The sequence below is a fragment of the Abramis brama genome, assembly GCF_963993115.1.
Source record: "Abramis brama genome assembly, chromosome: 2".
Classification (NCBI taxonomy): Eukaryota; Metazoa; Chordata; class Actinopteri; order Cypriniformes; family Leuciscidae; genus Abramis; species Abramis brama.
In genome coordinates this window covers 7,041,078-7,060,762 of record NC_139964.1, presented here as the reverse complement: position 1 = coordinate 7,060,762, position 19,685 = coordinate 7,041,078, and the positions used below count along the sequence as shown (strand labels likewise).

Sequence of the window (19,685 nt, the reverse complement as noted above, 5' to 3'; positions counted from 1 at the left end):
TTACCCTTCGGGCTGGCCCTGTCGCCCCGCGTCTTCACGAAAGTCGCGGAGGCGGCCATTGCTCCCATGTGCGAGCGTGGTGTTCGCATCCTCAACTACCTCGACGACTGGCTTATTCTGGCCCAGTCGAGAGAGCAGTTGTGCGAACACAGGGACATGGTGCTCAGTCACCTCAGCCACCTAGGGCTTCGGGTCAACTGGGAAAAGAGCAAACTCACCCCCGGGCAGAGGATCTCTTTTCTCGGTATGGAGTTGGACTCGATCAGCATGACAGCGCGCCTCACCGAGGCCCGTGTCCAGTCAGTGTTGAACTGCGTGAGCACGCTCAAACGCAGAACAGCGGCACCACTGAAACTGTTTCAGAGGCTCCTGGGGCATATGGCATCTGCAGCCGCGGTTACGCCGCTCGGATTGCTTCATATGAGGCCGCTCCAACACTGGCTCCACGATCGAGTCCCGAGATGGGCGTGGCAGAGCGGCTCGTGCCGGGTCCAAGTGACTCCGCACTGTCGCCAAACTCTCAGCTTGTGGTCGGACCCTTCGTTCCTGCGGGCAGGTGTTCCCCTGGAACAAGTGTCCAGGCACTCTGTGGTCTCCACGGATGCCTCTACCACCGGCTGGGGGGCCACGTACAACGGGCATGCAGCTTCAGGTCTGTGGACGGGGCCTCAACTGCATTGGCACATCAACTGCCTCGAGTTGTTAGCAGTACGTCTTGCATTGAGCCGTTTCAAAACGCTGCTACTAGGCAAGCACGTACTGGTCCGTACGGACAGCACTGCGACCGTTGCGTACATCAACCGCCAAGGTGGTCTACGCTCCCGCCGCATGTCACAACTCGCCCGCCATCTCCTCCTCTGGAGTCAGAAGCATCTGAGGTCGCTTCGTGCCATTTACATTCCGGGCCTGCTCAACCGTGCAGCCGACGAGCTCTCACGGCAGCAGGTGCTACCGGGAGAATGGCGACTCCATCCCCAGGTGGTCCAGCTGATTTTCAGGCGCTTCGGGACCGCTCAGGTAGATCTGTTTGCCGCCCCGGACACGTCTCATTGCCAGTTGTTCTATTCTCTGACCGAGGGGACCCTCGGCACGGATGCTCTGGCACACAGCTGGCCCCGGGGCCTTCGCAAGTATGCGTTTCCCCCAGTGAGCCTTCTTGCACAGACCTTGTGCAAAGTCAGGGAGGACGCGGAGCAGGTCTTGTTAGTTGCGCCGTATTGGCCCAACCGGACCTGGTTCCCGGAACTAGTGCTCCTCGCGACAGCCCCTCCCTGGCCCATTCCTCTGAGAGAGGACCTGCTCTCTCAGAGTCGGGGCACCCTATGGCACCCGCGTCCAGACCTCTGGAAACTCCATGTCTGGTCCCTGGACGGGACGCGGAGGTTCTAAGTGACCTACCCCCTGCGGTAGTTGACACCATCACTTCCGCTAGAGCCCCCTCTACGAGGCGCCTCTATGCTTTGAAGTGGAACCTGTTCGTTGACTGGTGCTCCTCTCATGAGGAGAACCCCCGATCTTGCTCGATCAGAGCCGTGCTTTCCTTCCTGCAAGAAGGGCTGGAGCGAAGGCTGTCTCCCTCCACCCTTAAAGTGTATGTTGCCGCTATTGCCGCACATCACGATGCTGTTGATGGTAAGTCTTTGGGAAGGCATGACCTGATCGTCAGGTTCCTGAGGGGAGCGAGGAGACTGAATCCTCCTCGCCCACTCTCTATACCCTCTTGGGACTTGTCTCTGGTCCTTTCGGCACTTCAGAGACCACCCTTTGAGCCTCTGCAATCAGCTGAGTTAAAAATTCTGTCCTGTAAGACAGTACTCCTGGTTGCATTGGCCTCTATCAAGAGGGTAGGGGACCTGCATGCATTTTCGGTCGACGAATCGTGCCTAGAATTCGGCCCGGATAACTCTCACGTCATCCTGAGACCCCGGCCCGGATACGTGCCCAAGGTTCCTACCACTCCCTTCCGGGACCAGGTAGTGAACCTGCAAGCGCTGCCTTCGGAGGAGGCAGACCCAGCCCTGGCTTTTCTCTGTCCCGTTCGCGCTCTGCGTCTGTACGTGGACAGAACGCAAAGCCTCAGGACCTCAGATCAGCTCTTCGTCTGTTACGGAGGCCAGCAGAAAGGGAAGGCTGTCTCCAAGCAGAGGATGGCCCACTGGATAGTGGATGCCATCGCCTTGGCTTACGAAGCCCAAGGCGTGCCCTGCCCGCCTGGGTTGAAAGCCCACTCCACTAGGAGTGTCGCTTCTTCCTGGGCGCTGGCTCACGGCGCCTCGCTGACAGACATCTGTAGAGCTGCGGGCTGGGCGACACCTAACACGTTCGCTAGGTTTTATAGCTTACGTGTTGAGCCGGTTTCTTCCTGTGTGCTCGCTTCTACTAGCCGGTAACACCGAAGTTCCCGCTCTAGTGTCGGCTTGCTGCGCCACTCCCTTCCTAGGAACGGATACGTGCGCTTTTTACTCCAGTCGAGTTCCCCATTGGCGAACCCTGTGAGTTCCTCCGCACCCCTTCGGCAGTTGGACGTTGCGGAGCGTCCGACGCCAGGCCTAGTGCTCGTATGCTTGTGTAACTTGTGCTAGGCTGGGTTCCATATGTGGTGATCCCTGCGGCGATCCCATATGTGTATTCTTCCACGACCAGCTCCCTGCGGTGAGCCCGTGTCTTCCCTTGGCAGAGTCTGCTCTGCCGTCACTGTCCGGTGGTCTCCCCCTTCGGGTGGAGCCACCCCAGTGACATTCCATATGTCGCACTGCCCCTTCGGCCAGTCCATATGTGTATTCTCCACATGTTACCTCCCTTCGGGCAGGATGTGGCTCCGCAGCGTTCTTTCCCCTGGAGAGGTACGCTTTCCCAGTGTTATCCAAGAGTTCCGCTGTGTGGGGTATAATGGAACAGCAGTTGAACTCCCTCTACGCAGGTCTTCCGCCCCAGCAGTTGGGGGTCTGAGAGTTTTGCGTAGGGCGCTGGATGTGGCAGCAACCGTGGCGTTTTCCATGGGATCCCAATTACGTCGTCACGTCGACGTTACGTCGAACGTGAGCGACTGAAAGGGAACGTCTCGGTTACTGATGTAACCCTCGTTCCCTGAAGGAGGGAACGGGAGACGTAACGTCCCGTCGCCACCGTTGCTGACCATCGCTGCATGGCCGTCACAAATCTCGGCTCCTCAGCGAAAAACAATGTGTGCGTGCGCCCGCTTCCTGTTTATACCCGCGCGGCGGGGCGGGGGCGCGTGACGCGATTCACGCACGCCAACTTTCATTGGCTCGTTCTGTAGACACTCGAAGTTGATAGGGCTCCCTGAAGTGATCCCAATTACGTCGTCACGTCGACGTTACGTCTCCCGTTCCCTCCTTCAGGGAACGAGGGTTACATCAGTAACCGAGACGTTTCCATATTTTTCCCACCATTCTGTTTGCCAAAATATAAAATTAAGATTTTCTAAAAATACATTTATCAAAAGGCGGTTGAATACATGGCAAAAGTTTAGTGATCATTTAGAGATTGTTTGTCTTTATCATAAGCGAGTCTCTTTTGAATGTCACTAAATGAATGTGCATTTACCCCTCTACCAGCAACAGATAAAGGATCAGACTACCTTTTAACTCATGCAACATCAAACCACACAGGTTATAAAGCATTTTAGGTTTCTTCTCATCCTGTTAGTGCTTATCACTTCCAGAAAACATTTGTACTGTATACCAAAGATGTAATGTTTTATGAAACATTAATGTTTAATATGGTTAGAAAAAACTAGAGAGAGGATTGCAATTTTAAGTCTGTGTGGAAAAGTGTAAGATTAAAAATAATTAAAGATATTTGAAAATGAACAAAAACATTTTCTTTTACTGTTTCAATTCCCCTTTCTTACCCCAGGGTACCATCTGGAGTTCCTAAAGGCAGAGGTGCTGATAGTGCTCAAGGCCTGTAGGTCAAAAAGTGTGTACTTCGGGGGTCAACAAATTGTCACACCTTTTACAATGGGGGAAATTGTAATTATCTGATTAGTCGATTTGAACGTCTCACATTTGGGTTACAGACACATGGTCAAGGAAGGCATCAAAGATTATAACAGTTTCTCTGTCCCTTTTATTTTCTCTGTCCCTTTTATTCTCTGGCTCTCTTTGTCTCTTTCTGCACCCTCTCCCTCTCTTTATATCTCTCATGAAACACTTTACATATATGGGGGTACAATTAATGGTATTTTGGGATGGGATAAGTTTTTATCATCACATCTATTTTGTAACTTTAAGTGTAACCATATATAGTGTCATTAGACCCTTTCAATTACATATAATGTGCTAACTAGTTTTGATTAGGTATTGTCTTTGAAGTGCTACCTATTGCAAAACAAAATCGTCACTCTATAGCAGCAATCTGCCACATATTTAGCTGTTGTTACAACTTGTAACTGCACTTATTTCCGTTGTTGATTTAAGTAGCAGTGGGTGGTAATGGACAAGAAATCTACAGTTTTCCACCATCTTACTGATAACATTTCTTTAGTAATTCGGCAGTCTAGCAGCCTGAACCCCTGTAGGAAATCCATCCTTACAAAAGTATGGAATTTTGATTTCATTTAATGACTGAACAAAAATTTATTGTAAATAACTAGTTTACTAATTATATTTTTATTGAACCGTCTTTTGGTCCAATTTTGCAAAATAACCAATTCAAGCATAATCATGACTTTCCTTTTTTATAGTATTACAAAACATTTCCAGTGAATTAAATGTATAAAACAGAAACATATCACAAAAAAATGCAGAGCAAAGATGTAGCCTATCATTAAACTGCTGTACTTTTAACTAGCTCATATCATTATTCTTAGAGGTTTTTAATTGCTTTATTATTTTTCTTTTAGATGGGTGTCATTGAACTTGAATGGGCTTCCCGTTAAACCAGGCCCAACGCTACGGGTCGCCTGGTCAAATGTCTGTCAGTTCCTCCTTAAATTCTCCAGATCTGTAGGTCTTCCTGCAAATGAATTACATAAAGATGTTGGTTTCAATGTAAGCTGATAGTCATAAAAAAACAAAAAGTAAAATGTATTTCACCTGAAAGCTTCAGTTTCATCCTCATTTTAAAATATTTCCTGGACTATTTCTTTTGTGGAGTAAACTTGGTGCAAGGGACATTAATGAAACCTTATTGTAACGTGGTACCAATGTAAGCAAATAAAATTACTTGTAAAAATCTTAAGATCTTTAAGCTAAAATACATTTATAATGCCCTCAAAACAGCACTAAAGACACAGTTATATTGTGCTTATCACAGTTAGTGCATGTTGAAGTCAATTTGAATCGGAGTACTCCTGCCCTGAGAGCAGAGCATAATACACTAAAATAAAAGTGATTTGAATCTATTGAGTACTCCTGCCCTGAGAGAAGCGCGTAATACACTAAAATAAAAGTGATTTTAATCTATTGAGTACTCCTGCCCTGAGAGCAGCGCGTAATACACTAAAATAACAGCAATTTGAATCTATTGAGTACTCCTGCCCTGAGAGCAGCGCGTAATACACTAAAATAAAAGTGATTTGAATCTATTGAGTACTCCTGCCCTGAGAGCAGCGCGTAATACACTAAAAATAACTGTGATTTTAATCTATTGAGTACTCCTGCCCTGAGAGCAGCTCGTAATACACTAAAATAACAGCAATTTGAATCTATTGAGTACTCCTGCCCTGAGAGCAGCGCGTAATACACTAAAAAATAACCGCGATTTGAATCTATTGAGTACTCCTGCCCTGAGAGCAGCGCGTAATACACTAAAATAACAGCGCTTTGAATCTATTGAGTACTCCTGCCCTGAGAGCAGCGCGTAATACACTAAAATAACAGCGATTTGAATCTATTGAGTACTCCTGCCCTGAGAGCAGCTCGTAATACACTAAAAATAACAGCGATTTGAATCTATTGAGTACTCCTGCCCTGAGAGCAGCGCGTAATACACTAAAATAAAAGCAGTTTGAATCTATTGAGTACTCCTGCCCTGAGAGCAGCGCGTAATACACTAAAATAACAGCAGTTTGAATCTATTGAGTACTCCTGCCCTGAGAGCAGCGCGTAATACACTAAAATAACAGCGATTTGAATCTATTGAGTACTCCTGCCCTGAGAGCAGCGCGTAATACACTAAAAATAACAGCAATTTGAATCTATTGAGTACTCCTGCCCTGAGAGCAGCACGTAATACACTAAAATAAAAGTGATTTGAATCTATTGAGTACTCCTGCCCTGACAGCAGCGCGTAATACACTAAAAATAACAGCAATTTGAATCTATACTCCTGCCCTGAGAGCAGCGCGTAATACACTAAAATAAAAGCGATTTGAATCTATTGAGTACTCCTGCCCTGAGAGCAGCTCGTAATATAAGTTACTAAAATAACAGTGATTTGAATCTATTGAGTACTCCTGCCCTGAGAGCAGCGCGTAATACACTAAAAATAACAGCGATTTGAATCTATTGAGTACTCCTGCCCTGAGAGCAGCTCGTAATACACTAAAAATAACAGCGATTTGAATCTATTGAGTACTCCTGCCCTGAGAGCAGCGCGTAATGCACTAAAATAACAGCAATTTAAATCTATCGAGTACTCCTGCCCTGAGAGCAGCGCGTAATACACTAAAATAACAGCAGTTTGAATCTATTGAGTACTCCTGCCCTGAGAGCAGCGCGTAATACACTAAAATAACAGCGATTTGAATCTATTGAGTACTCCTGCCCTGAGAGCAGCGCGTAATACACTAAAATAACAGCGATTTGAATCTATTGAGTACTCCTGCCCTGAGAGCAGCACGTAATACACTAAAATAACAGCGATTTGAATCTATTGAGTACTCCTGCCCTGAGAGCAGCACGTAATACACTTAAATAAAAGTGATTTGAATCTATTGAGTACACCTGCCCTGAGAGCAGCGCGTAATACACTTAAAATAACAGCGATTTGAATCTATTGAGTACTCCTGCCCTGAGAGCAGCGCGTAATACACTAAAAATAACAGCGATTTGAATCTATTGAGTACTCCTGCCCTGAGAGCAGCTCGTAATACACTAAAAATAACAGCGATTTGAATCTATTGAGTACTCCTGCCCTGAGAGCAGCGCGTAATACACTAAAATAACAGCGATTTGAATCTATTGAGTACTCCTGCCCTGAGAGCAGCACGTAATAGAGCTGGTAAGTCCCGCCCCTTCCGCAAAACCCCGCTGGACCTCAAAGTTGAAAAACCGTCAATGCAAGTGAATGGGAGAAAATAATTATTTTCTGGTCCCGTTTGAATTGTGCCATGAATGTGAACATATGTTGTCTGTGAATTTTTTATATAACTTTTCGTGTAAAGAATGCTACAATTTAGCAGGTAGAAGTTTGATACGGTTAGACTTTGTGTGAGAGCACTTTGTGGACTACAACTCTCGACGCGTTTGAAACGTCAACACCACTAGCACACGGACTAGCTCACGGATCCCGCTAAACATGGCTGTGCCTTTGGTGCACTTCACCGCCTTCTTTCAGGGAGAGGACAAAATCGTTGAGGTTGGTGAAAACCACGGGTAAGTCAACTTTATGGGGTGACGTCACATAGGCGACATGTAGTCTTTTGTCGTTATGTCTTTTCCACAACTGCTAGCTGAAGAATCATACCATATACTGTCAAACTCGTAACATGAAGAGTTATATAAAAAATTCACAGACAACATATGTTCACATTCATGGCACAATTCAAACGGGACCAGAAAATAATTATTTTCTCCCATTCACTTGCATTGACGGTTTTTCAACTTTGAGGTCCAGCGGGGTTTTACGGAAGGGGCGGGACTTACCAGCTCTATACACTAAAATAAAAGTGATTTGAATTTATTGAGTACTCCTGCCCTGAGAGCAGCGCGTAATACACTAAAAATAACAGCAGTTTGAATCTATTGAGTACTCCTGCCCTGAGAGCAGCGTGTAATACACTAAAAATAACAGCAGTTTGAATCTATTGAGTACTCCTGCCCTGAGAGCAGCGCGTAATACACTAAAATAACAGCGATTTGAATCTATTGAGTACTCCTGCCCTGAGAGCAGCGCATAATACACTAAAATAACAGCGATTTGAATCTATTGAGTACTCCTGCCCTGAGAGCAGCGCGTAATACACTAAAATAACAGTGATTTGAATCTATTGAGTACTCCTGCCCTGAGAGCAGCGCATAATACACTAAAATAACAGCGATTTGAATCTATTGAGTACTCCTGCCCTGAGAGCAGCGCGTAATACACTAAAATAACAGTGATTTGAATCTATTGAGTACTCCTGCCCTGAGAGCAGCGCGTAATACACTAAAATAAAAGCGATTTGAATCTATTGAGTACTCCTGCCCTGAGAGCAGCACGTAATACACTAAAATAAAAGTGATTTGAATCTATTGAGTACACCTGCCCTGAGAGCAGCGCGTAATACACTAAAAATAACAGCGATTTGAATCTATTGAGTACTCCTGCCCTGAGAGCAGCGCGTAATACACTAAAAATAACAGCGATTTGAATCTATTGAGTACTCCTGCCCTGAGAGCAGCACGTAATACACTAAAATAAAAGTGATTTGAATCTATTGAGTACACCTGCCCTGAGAGCAGCGCGTAATACACTAAAAATAACAGCGATTTGAATCTACTGAGTACTCCTGCCCTGAGAGCAGCGCGTAATACACTAAAAATAACAGCGATTTGAATCTATTGAGTACTCCTGCCCTGAGAGCAGCTCGTAATACACTAAAAATAACAGCGATTTGAATCTATTGAGTACTCCTGCCCTGAGAGCAGCGCGTAATACACTAAAATAACAGCGATTTGAATCTATTGAGTACTCCTGCCCTGAGAGCAGCACGTAATACACTAAAATAAAAGTGATTTGAATTTATTGAGTACTCCTGCCCTGAGAGCAGCGCGTAATACACTAAAATAACAGCGATTTGAATCTATTGAGTACTCCTGCCCTGAGAGCAGCGCGTAATACACTAAAATAACAGCAGTTTGAATCTATTGAGTACTCCTGCCCTGAGAGCAGCGCGTAATACACTAAAATAACAGAGATTTGAATCTATTGAGTACTCCTGCCCTGAGAGCAGCGCGTAATACACTAAAAATAACAGCAATTTGAATCTATTGAGTACTCCTGCCCTGAGAGCAGCACGTAATACACTAAAATAAAAGTGATTTGAATTTATTGAGTACTCCTGCCCTGAGAGCAGCGCGTAATACACTAAAATAACAGAGATTTGAATCTATTGAGTACTCCTGCCCTGAGAGCAGCGCGTAATACACTAAAAATAACAGCAATTTGAATCTATACTCCTGCCCTGAGAGCAGCGCGTAATACACTAAAATAACAGCGATTTGAATCTATTGAGTACTCCTGCCCTGAGAGCAGCTCGTAATATAAGTTACTAAAATAACAGTGATTTGAATCTATTGAGTACTCCTGCCCTGAGAGCAGCGCGTAATGCACTAAAATAACAGCAATTTAAATCTATCGAGTACTCCTGCCCTGAGAGCAGCGCGTAATACACTAAAATAACAGCAGTTTGAATCTATTGAGTACTCCTGCCCTGAGAGCAGCGCGTAATACACTAAAATAACAGCGATTTGAATCTATTGAGTACTCCTGCCCTGAGAGCAGCGCGTAATACACTAAAATAACAGCGATTTGAATCTATTGAGTACTCCTGCCCTGAGAGCAGCGCGTAATACAATAAAATAACAGCGATTTGAATCTATTGAGTACTCCTGCCCTGAGAGCAGCACGTAATACACTACAATAAAAGTGATTTGAATCTATTGAGTACACCTGCCCTGAGAGCAGCGCGTAATACACTAAAAATAACAGCGATTTGAATCTATTGAGTACTCCTGCCCTGAGAGCAGCGCGTAATACACTAAAAATAACAGCGATTTGAATCTATTGAGTACTCCTGCCCTGAGAGCAGCTCGTAATACACTAAAAATAACAGCGATTTGAATCTATTGAGTACTCCTGCCCTGAGAGCAGCGCGTAATACACTAAAATAACAGCGATTTAAAACCAATGGGGTACTCCTGCCCTGAGAGCAGCACGTAATACACTAAAATAAAAGTGATTTGAATTTATTGAGTACTCCTGCCCTGAGAGCAGCGCGTAATACACTAAAAATAACAGCAGTTTGAATCTATTGAGTACTCCTGCCCTGAGAGCAGCGTGTAATACACTAAAAATAACAGCAGTTTGAATCTATTGAGTACTCCTGCCCTGAGAGCAGCGCGTAATACACTAATATAACAGCGATTTGAATCTATTGAGTACTCCTGCCCTGAGAGCAGCGCATAATACACTAAAATAACAGCGATTTGAATCTATTGAGTACTCCTGCCCTGAGAGCAGCGCGTAATACACTAAAATAACAGTGATTTGAATCTATTGAGTACTCCTGCCCTGAGAGCAGCGCGTAATACACTAAAATAAAAGCGATTTGAATCTATTGAGTACTCCTGCCCTGAGAGCAGCACGTAATACACTAAAATAAAAGTGATTTGAATCTATTGAGTACACCTGCCCTGAGAGCAGCGCGTAATACACTAAAAATAACAGCGATTTGAATCTATTGAGTACTCCTGCCCTGAGAGCAGCGCGTAATACACTAAAAATAACAGCGATTTGAATCTATTGAGTACTCCTGCCCTGAGAGCAGCACGTAATACACTAAAATAAAAGTGATTTGAATCTATTGAGTACACCTGCCCTGAGAGCAGCGCGTAATACACTAAAAATAACAGCGATTTGAATCTACTGAGTACTCCTGCCCTGAGAGCAGCGCGTAATACACTAAAAATAACAGCGATTTGAATCTATTGAGTACTCCTGCCCTGAGAGCAGCTCGTAATACACTAAAAATAACAGCGATTTGAATCTATTGAGTACTCCTGCCCTGAGAGCAGCGCGTAATACACTAAAATAACAGCGATTTGAATCTATTGAGTACTCCTGCCCTGAGAGCAGCACATAATACACTAAAATAAAAGTGATTTGAATTTATTGAGTACTCCTGCCCTGAGAGCAGCGCGTAATACACTAAAAATAACAGCGATTTGAATCTATTGAGTACTCCTGCCCTGAGAGCAGCGCGTAATACACTAAAATTAAAGTGATTTGAATCTATTGAGTACTCCTGCCCTGAGAGCAGCGCGTAATACACTAAAAATAACAGCAATTTGAATCTATACTCCTGCCCTGAGAGCAGCTCGTAATATAAGTTACTAAAATAACAGTGATTTGAATCTATTGAGTACTCCTGCCCTGAGAGCAGCGCGTAATACACTAAAAATAACAGCAGTTTGAATCTATTGAGTACTCCTGCCCTGAGAGCAGCGTGTAATACACTAAAAATAACAGCAGTTTGAATCTATTGAGTACTCCTGCCCTGAGAGCAGCGCGTAATACACTAATATAACAGCGATTTGAATCTATTGAGTACTCCTGCCCTGAGAGCAGCGCATAATACACTAAAATAACAGCGATTTGAATCTATTGAGTACTCCTGCCCTGAGAGCAGCGCGTAATACACTAAAATAACAGTGATTTGAATCTATTGAGTACTCCTGCCCTGAGAGCAGCGCGTAATACACTAAAATAAAAGCGATTTGAATCTATTGAGTACTCCTGCCCTGAGAGCAGCACGTAATACACTAAAATAAAAGTGATTTGAATCTATTGAGTACACCTGCCCTGAGAGCAGCGCGTAATACACTAAAAATAACAGCGATTTGAATCTATTGAGTACTCCTGCCCTGAGAGCAGCGCGTAATACACTAAAAATAACAGCGATTTGAATCTATTGAGTACTCCTGCCCTGAGAGCAGCACGTAATACACTAAAATAAAAGTGATTTGAATCTATTGAGTACACCTGCCCTGAGAGCAGCGCGTAATACACTAAAAATAACAGCGATTTGAATCTACTGAGTACTCCTGCCCTGAGAGCAGCGCGTAATACACTAAAAATAACAGCGATTTGAATCTATTGAGTACTCCTGCCCTGAGAGCAGCTCGTAATACACTAAAAATAACAGCGATTTGAATCTATTGAGTACTCCTGCCCTGAGAGCAGCGCGTAATACACTAAAATAACAGCGATTTGAATCTATTGAGTACTCCTGCCCTGAGAGCAGCACATAATACACTAAAATAAAAGTGATTTGAATTTATTGAGTACTCCTGCCCTGAGAGCAGCGCGTAATACACTAAAAATAACAGCGATTTGAATCTATTGAGTACTCCTGCCCTGAGAGCAGCGCGTAATACACTAAAATTAAAGTGATTTGAATCTATTGAGTACTCCTGCCCTGAGAGCAGCGCGTAATACACTAAAAATAACAGCAATTTGAATCTATACTCCTGCCCTGAGAGCAGCTCGTAATATAAGTTACTAAAATAACAGTGATTTGAATCTATTGAGTACTCCTGCCCTGAGAGCAGCGCGTAATACACTAAAAATAACAGCGATTTGAATCTATTGAGTACTCCTGCCCTGAGAGCAGTGCGTAATACAGTAAAATAAAAGCGATTTGAATCTATTGAGTACTCCTGCCCTGAGAGCAGTGCGTAATACACTAAAATTAAAGTGATTTGAATCTATTGAGTACTCCTGCCCTGAGAGCAGCGCGTAATACACTAAAAATAACAGCAATTTGAATCTATACTCCTGCCCTGAGAGCAGCTCGTAATATAAGTTACTAAAATAACAGTGATTTGAATCTATTGAGTACTCCTGCCCTGAGAGCAGCGCGTAATACAGTAAAATAAAAGCCATTTGAATCTATTGAGTACTCCTGCCCCGAGAGCAGCGCGTAATACACTTAAATAACAGCAGTTTGAATCTATTGAGTACTCCTGCCCTGAGAGCAGCGCGTAATACACTAAAATAAAAGCGATTTGAATCTATTGAGTACTCCTGCCCTGAGAGCAGCGCGTAATACACTAAAAATAACAGCAGTTTGAATCTATTGAGTACTCCTGCCCTGAGAGCAGCGCGTAATACACTAAAAATAACAGCAATTTGAATCTATACTCCTGCCCTGAGAGCAGCTCGTAATATAAGTTACTAAAATAACAGTGATTTGAATCTATTGAGTACTCCTGCCCTGAGAGCAGCGCGTAATACAGTAAAATAAAAGCCATTTGAATCTATTGAGTACTCCTGCCCCGAGAGCAGCGCGTAATACACTTAAATAACAGCAGTTTGAATCTATTGAGTACTCCTGCCCTGAGAGCAGCGCGTAATACACTAAAATAACAGCAGTTTGAATCTATCGAGTACTCCTGCCCTGAGAGCAGTGCGTAATACACTAAAATAACAGCAGTTTGAATCTATCGAGTACTCCTGCCCTGAGAGCAGCGCGTAATACACTAAAATAACAGCAGTTTGAATCTATCGAGTACTCCTGCCCTGAGAGCAGCGCGAAGGCGGGAGATGTATCATTTTGACCGTTGAAATATCGCGGAAAATTTGAACGAGTTCTGTTCTCGCATATCAATTTAACAGACAGCGAGGAAGCATTGGAAAAGCATGTTTTACACTAGTTACCCCATAAGCAGCTTTGTTTTGGTCGACTGATGAAACAGTCAAATCAAAATGCATACAATACGATATTTAGACGATGATTAGTTCTGTGCATTTTTAAATGTTCGCTTATTATCTTAGTAAACATTAGAGGATGTTGAATTAACAAAATATAGTTGTAAATTCACTTACCTTGCAATAAATGCGTTCTCCACGAACATCTGTCTTTTCTTCCGACTATTCCTCAAGAAATCCCTCCGCAGCGCATCTCAAATTCAAACGTCTAAACCCCGCCCTTGCTTCAGTTTCATTGGTTGAAGCTGTAAACCAATCATTTTCCTTTCTGCCCTCAGAACATGTTTGAGTAAGTAAAACTCCCATCTGCGTCCTAGGTCTTCCCCGGGGCCTCCTCCCGGTGGGACATACCCGGAACACCTTCCTGGTGGGACATACCCGGAACACCTTCCCGGGAAGGCGACCAGGAGACATCCGGAAAAGATGCCCGAGCCACCTCAGCTGGCCCCTCTCGATGTGGAGGAGCAGCGGCTCTACTCAGAGCTCTTCCCGAGTGACCGAGCTTCTCACCCTATCTCTAAGGGATCGCCCAGCCACCCTGCGGAGAAAGCTCATTCCGGCCGCCTGTGTCCGGGATCTTGTCCTTTCGGTCATGACCCACAGCTCATGACCATAGGTGAGAGTAGGAACGTAGATTGACCGGTAAATCGAGAGCTTCGCCTTGCGGCTCAGCTCTTTCTTCACCACGACAGACCGGTACATCGACTGCATTACTGCATTACATGCAGAAGCTGCACTGATCCGTCTGTCAATCTCCCATTCCATCCTTCCCTCACTCGTGAACAAGACCCCAAGATACTTGAACTCCTCCACTTGAGGCAGGAACTCTCCACCAACCTTAAGTGGGCAAGCCACCCTTTTCCGACTGAGAACCATGGCCTCAGATTTGGAGGCGCTGATTCTCATCCCAGCCGCTTCACACTCGGCAGTATATTTATATCTTTATATCTTCACACAGTATATTTGGGATACTGGAATACTGAAATTGTTTTTGTTTTTATAACTGAAGAACTTTGCAACATTAACACTGCTATTTTCCTATTTATAAGTGTGAAGCTGATTTAAAAAACAGTCGGGATTGTATAAAGCACTAGCCTATATAAATAAATGTGACTTGACACGTCACATGGGCACTTTTATGGCTTTTTTTGTCCTTTTGGGAGCTTGACTAGTTGCTGTCTGCTTTCGATGTACAGAAAAAATTCTTCAAACAATCAGATTTTTGTTCCACAGATGATCTGAGTAAATGATGACTGAATTTGTTCCTCTAATAAATTTGACCATTAGCGCTCTATGATTGTGTATTTTCAGAAACAACGACATCCCAGGATGAAGGAAAGTCTGGTAAGATCCAGCAGATCCATTGCTCAGTTTGAGTTGAATGTGATCATATGATATAAAGATAAAGATGGTTGTGTATTTACAGAAACAACGTCACCTGACCCTGAAAGAGAAACATCCCTGGATAAAGAAAAGTCTGGTAAGATCCAACAGATCCGTTGCTCAGTTTGAGTTGAAAGTGATCATATGATATAAAGATGAGTGATGGATGTACAGCATGTGTAAGAATACTCATACATGATGTTATAGTCTCACCTTGTCTCTCTGTGAAAATCCCTTTGTGAGATTTTTTTTGACAGATCCTGTTTCTCTATTTGGTTTAACCAAAACACTCTATGGTTGTGTATTTTCAGAAACAACGACATCCCAGGATGAAGGAAAGTCTGGTAAGATCCAGCAGATCCATTGCTCAGTTTGAGTTGAAAGTGATCTTATGATATAAAGATGAGTGATGGATGTACAGCATGTGTAAGAATACTCATACATGATGTCATAGTCTCACTAGGGCTGTGCCGGTAAACTTGACAACCGCGCCACCGTGGTGGCTGAGTAGTACTGGCGGTGGTTCGCCCCCCCCCATAAATTTAAACTTTGTCGGCTTTGAATTCTGGTTTGCAATCTGATCACCTGATTATCAGCGAATTTAAAAATATTCCATCAGTTATTCCATATAGAAAGCTTGAACTGTCTACTTTTAAACAAAACAATTCAAAACGAAAATAAACCGACTAGCATATGCTTATGTATTCCGTATGAACTGTGCATTTCTCTCTATAGGCGCGTTCACTGCGAAGATGACGAGTCAGCATCGTCAACTTCATCTTTGCAGCCCGACACTGACACATAAAAAAAACACTTTATTAATAAACAATTCAAATGTCTCCTTGCTATATTTGACACATTCCTAATCATTACTTTTGCCGGTTCTTTGTGACAGTTGTTACTTATGTGCATTATTGGCAGCATCACCCTCTGGTTACATGAACGCGTCACCACTGCATCAGCACCAGAACATGGAGATTTTATTTTAGAGAATAATCGCACAACATATTAGATATTCTATAATTAAATCAACTAATCGACTATTCAAAAATCGTGACTCATCCCTCCACGGAATCTCTTGTTTCTTTTCCCATATCTTCACTCGCGTCTCACCCATTTCCAAAGGAGATTATAAACGTTTCTTCCTTTGTTCGCTTTTAATTAGGTCTATTATTTTCGTATTCTTTACTGTGGTAAAGTAGAAAAACACTGTAGGATAGATAGCCTACATTTTTACTTGTACGTCAAATTCTTTTTAACACAGTTTGTGCTCGTTATTAGACATATGGTAATTGGTAAGGTGCGTCAAGTTCATTTGTAAAGCGCGTTTCACACGCGCGGGTGATTTTAGTTTCTCTGGCAGCGCGCAAACATAGCCTAAATGCATTGCCCTTGTGGAAGATAAAATTCTTCATACCTTTTACAAGAAGTAAAAAACATGAAGATATCAGAAAAGAGATCGATGGTCTCTTTCCTGCTCGTGTCCCACATCCCTCTCAAAGTGCAGAGCGGTAGGCTATATCACGCGTCTTTGTGTGGAAATATTAAACGAAAGTTTTTTGGTTTTTTTTAAATAGATTCAACTTTATTATATGTAAGTTACCAGTATTTACGGATATTTTTTTCAATGCTTTACAGGCTTTAGTGTGTTGTTTCTTTGTTTTTTTTTATTTATTTCAAAACAACCCCCCAACCACCGCAACACCGCCGGTAGTTGGTTCATTACTACCACGTTGGTAAAAAACTGCCACCGTCACAGCCCTAAGTCTCACCTTGTTTCTCCGTGAAAATCCCTTTGTGTGATTTTTTTTTGACAGATCCTGTTCCTCTAATTGGTTTAACCAAAACACTCTATGGTTGTGTATTTTCAGAAACAACGACATCCCAGGATGAAGGAAAGTCTGGTAAGATCCAGCAGATCCGTTGCTCAGTTTGAGTTGAAAGTGATCATATGATATAAAGATAAAGATGGTTGTGTATTTTTAGAAACAACGTCACATGACCCTGAAAGAGAAACATCCCAGGATAATTCTGGTATATCCGTTTCACATTTTGAGTTCAAAGTTATCTCATGATATAAACAAGCATTTAAAGTACAGCATGTGTAAGAATGTCGTTGAACATAACATTCTCACCTTGTTTCTCTGTGAAAATCCCTTTGTGTGATTTCAGGTTCCTCTGTGATAGTTGTGGTTTCTGTGGGTTTGATCCTGCTGGGTGTGTGTTTAGTGCTCATGTTGCTCAAAATAAAATACTGCTGTAAACATGGTGAGACACACACACACACACACACACACACACACTTTACACTTAGTAAATCTGAGTGTGTCGCCCTCTGCTGTTCTGAAATACACACACAGTTAAATTATCTCTCATTTTCTCAGTCTGAGATGTGGCTCTTGTTCACACAGGCATCATTTCATCATCAGACAGAAGAGAGACCGGAGATCATGAGATGGTGAGTTTCAGAACTGATCTGTGCTTCATGATGTCAGATAAGTGGGCATGTTTGCTGTACCTTTAAACTGAGACTTCATGTTTGGGGGATTTTGCTTCTCTTACAGGTTCAAAACTCAGATTCTACATCAACTCCTCTATTCGACAGTCCAGTTACCCACAATCCCCTCTGATTCACAGAATCCACTTTACTCGTCAGTCCAGTCACCCACAATCCCCTCTGATTCACAGAATCCACTTTACTCAACAGTCCAATTACCCACAGTCCCCTCTGATGAGCCCCTGTATTCTGCTGTATCTCAGTGATGCTACTGTCTCCTTCAGTAATGAAGAGATTCACTCTGACGCCAGTTTCACACATATTCCGTTTGCAGTGTGTATGCGGTGCGTGTTGCGGTGCGTATGTAGCACAGGAGCAGCACGAGCTATAGTGCTTTGCTGCTTTTGCAGTGAATAACTGATCCGTGGCTGTACCACAAACACATACTTACTATTTTTATTTCAAATCCAGAAGTTATGCAGCAACTTTTATTTAAAAAAAAGTTTTGGCAGCATTGCGATTCTCTTTGTACACATACTCTTTAATGGACGTATGCACGTTTAAACACAATTTAAACAACGTAGGGCTATTATTCCATGCATTACTTCTACTTATATTAAGTTGCTCAAGCAAGTGGTCAAATATTTAACCATGTACTTATATTAAAATCGCAAACATTTTAAATTAAAACTTAAAATTGACAAAAACAGCCGACTCTCATGCCTTTTCTTTTGCATTTCAATTTTAATACAATAAATCTTGCATGTCACAAAGAACTTGTTTTTCCACCTCCACGAATGAGACGAGTGTTGTTCATTATGTCGCCTTGTTGAGGTAAATTGTAGTTTTCCTTGCTTTACCCCGGTTTTAAAGTAAAAAGATGACTGTGAAAAAAAGTAGTATTTAATTAAATACATTTATGGTGAGATTACTACATTTTATTTAATTAAATGCATTTATGGTGAGATTATTATATTTTCATGTCAATCTGTGTTCATTTTGACCACGAACCATGCGCTGTCACTTTAATTCAGCGTCTGCAGCACAGCAGAAATAGACTCAGAAACGATCGCTGCACGGCTGTATACGCACCACAACTGGAACGGATCGCCGGACCGCATCCGCGTGCAGTGTGAAAGCTCTGACCTGTTAACATGGATCAGTTATTAGAACAGGTTATGGATCAGTTGTGACACTTACAGGTCACTGTTGGGAAAGAATCTGAAATGTTTCTCTCAGAGACAGAAGGAAACATTGACTTCTCTTGAAATGTTAAACTGATGACAGTAGACAGATGAACTTATTTTTAAAAATCATCTTTAATCTTTGTAAGCATCAGTTTACCAAAAGTGACGCATTATGTTGTGAGCAATAAGCCAATCTGTGATGAGTGCATCAGCTCGGATGAAGAGCAAGACAATATTCATAACGATTATAAATGTACTTTATGTAATAAATGTCAGTGTTTTAATGGGATGTCTATCATGCAGAGGAAAATAAGCCTCATTTACAAGCCTTCTCCACTAAGATTTAAATGTATTTTAGAAATGTGAAACTCAAGTGAAGTGCCTGAAAGGCAGTAATAGATATTTAAAAAATGTAATTACATTACTTTTTAACTAAAAAAAAAGTAACCAATTACATTGTAACTTGCCAATACTAAGCAGCAGAATACAGTTCAATCTTCAAAAGAACAAATTAAAATACTGTTAGTAACTTGTATTAATGACTGTGCTTGTGTTCTGCTTTGATTTAGCAATATGTTTGTATTATTCTCATCATTTTCAATAAAAGTCTCTGCTGAATAAATGTATATTTATGCAATCCCGCCGCCGTTTTCATTGATCACTCTGGTATCCAGATTTAAAGGTTCATTGGCGTGACTTTTCTCTGTCTTGGTTTGCTGATTACCAGTTTTCAAATCTGCTGCCTTTAATGACTGAAACCAACAGTACAATTCAACAATTCAACAACTGTGAACTCTCTAGCCCTGTAACAGCACTGCACTATTGAGAAGTATCATCGAGTGTTGTGTATTGATGTGTCGTCATCAACGTCATTACGCACAAAGCGGAGATAAAGGATAGAAGTTAAATCTGGTGTCTGTGTGGTTCGATCCGAAATAACTAGAAAGGTTACAACATTG

At 42.7% G+C, this 19,685-nt stretch overlaps 1 protein-coding gene and 1 long non-coding RNA gene across 2 annotated transcripts in view; both read left to right on the top strand.

The window, feature by feature from the left end:
- LOC311077566 (uncharacterized protein) overlaps positions 1 to 15,186 on the top strand; it is a 578,304-nt gene extending 563,118 nt beyond the window's left edge. Inside the window, exons 19-20 of the mRNA XM_084106093.1 lie at positions 14,971 to 15,003; positions 15,086 to 15,186. Coding sequence (XP_083962219.1) covers positions 14,971 to 15,003; positions 15,086 to 15,171 — 119 coding nt within the window. The 3' untranslated portion in view covers positions 15,172 to 15,186. The remainder of the gene's footprint in view (positions 1 to 14,970; positions 15,004 to 15,085) is intronic.
- A 1,739-nt stretch (positions 15,187 to 16,925) lies between these two features.
- On the top strand, positions 16,926 to 19,460 carry LOC311077581. Its single transcript, XR_014604935.1, has 3 exons — positions 16,926 to 17,310; positions 17,454 to 17,500; positions 17,607 to 19,460. It is a non-coding gene; the product is annotated as an uncharacterized lncRNA (long non-coding RNA).
- The last annotated feature ends 225 nt before the right edge of the window (positions 19,461 to 19,685 follow it).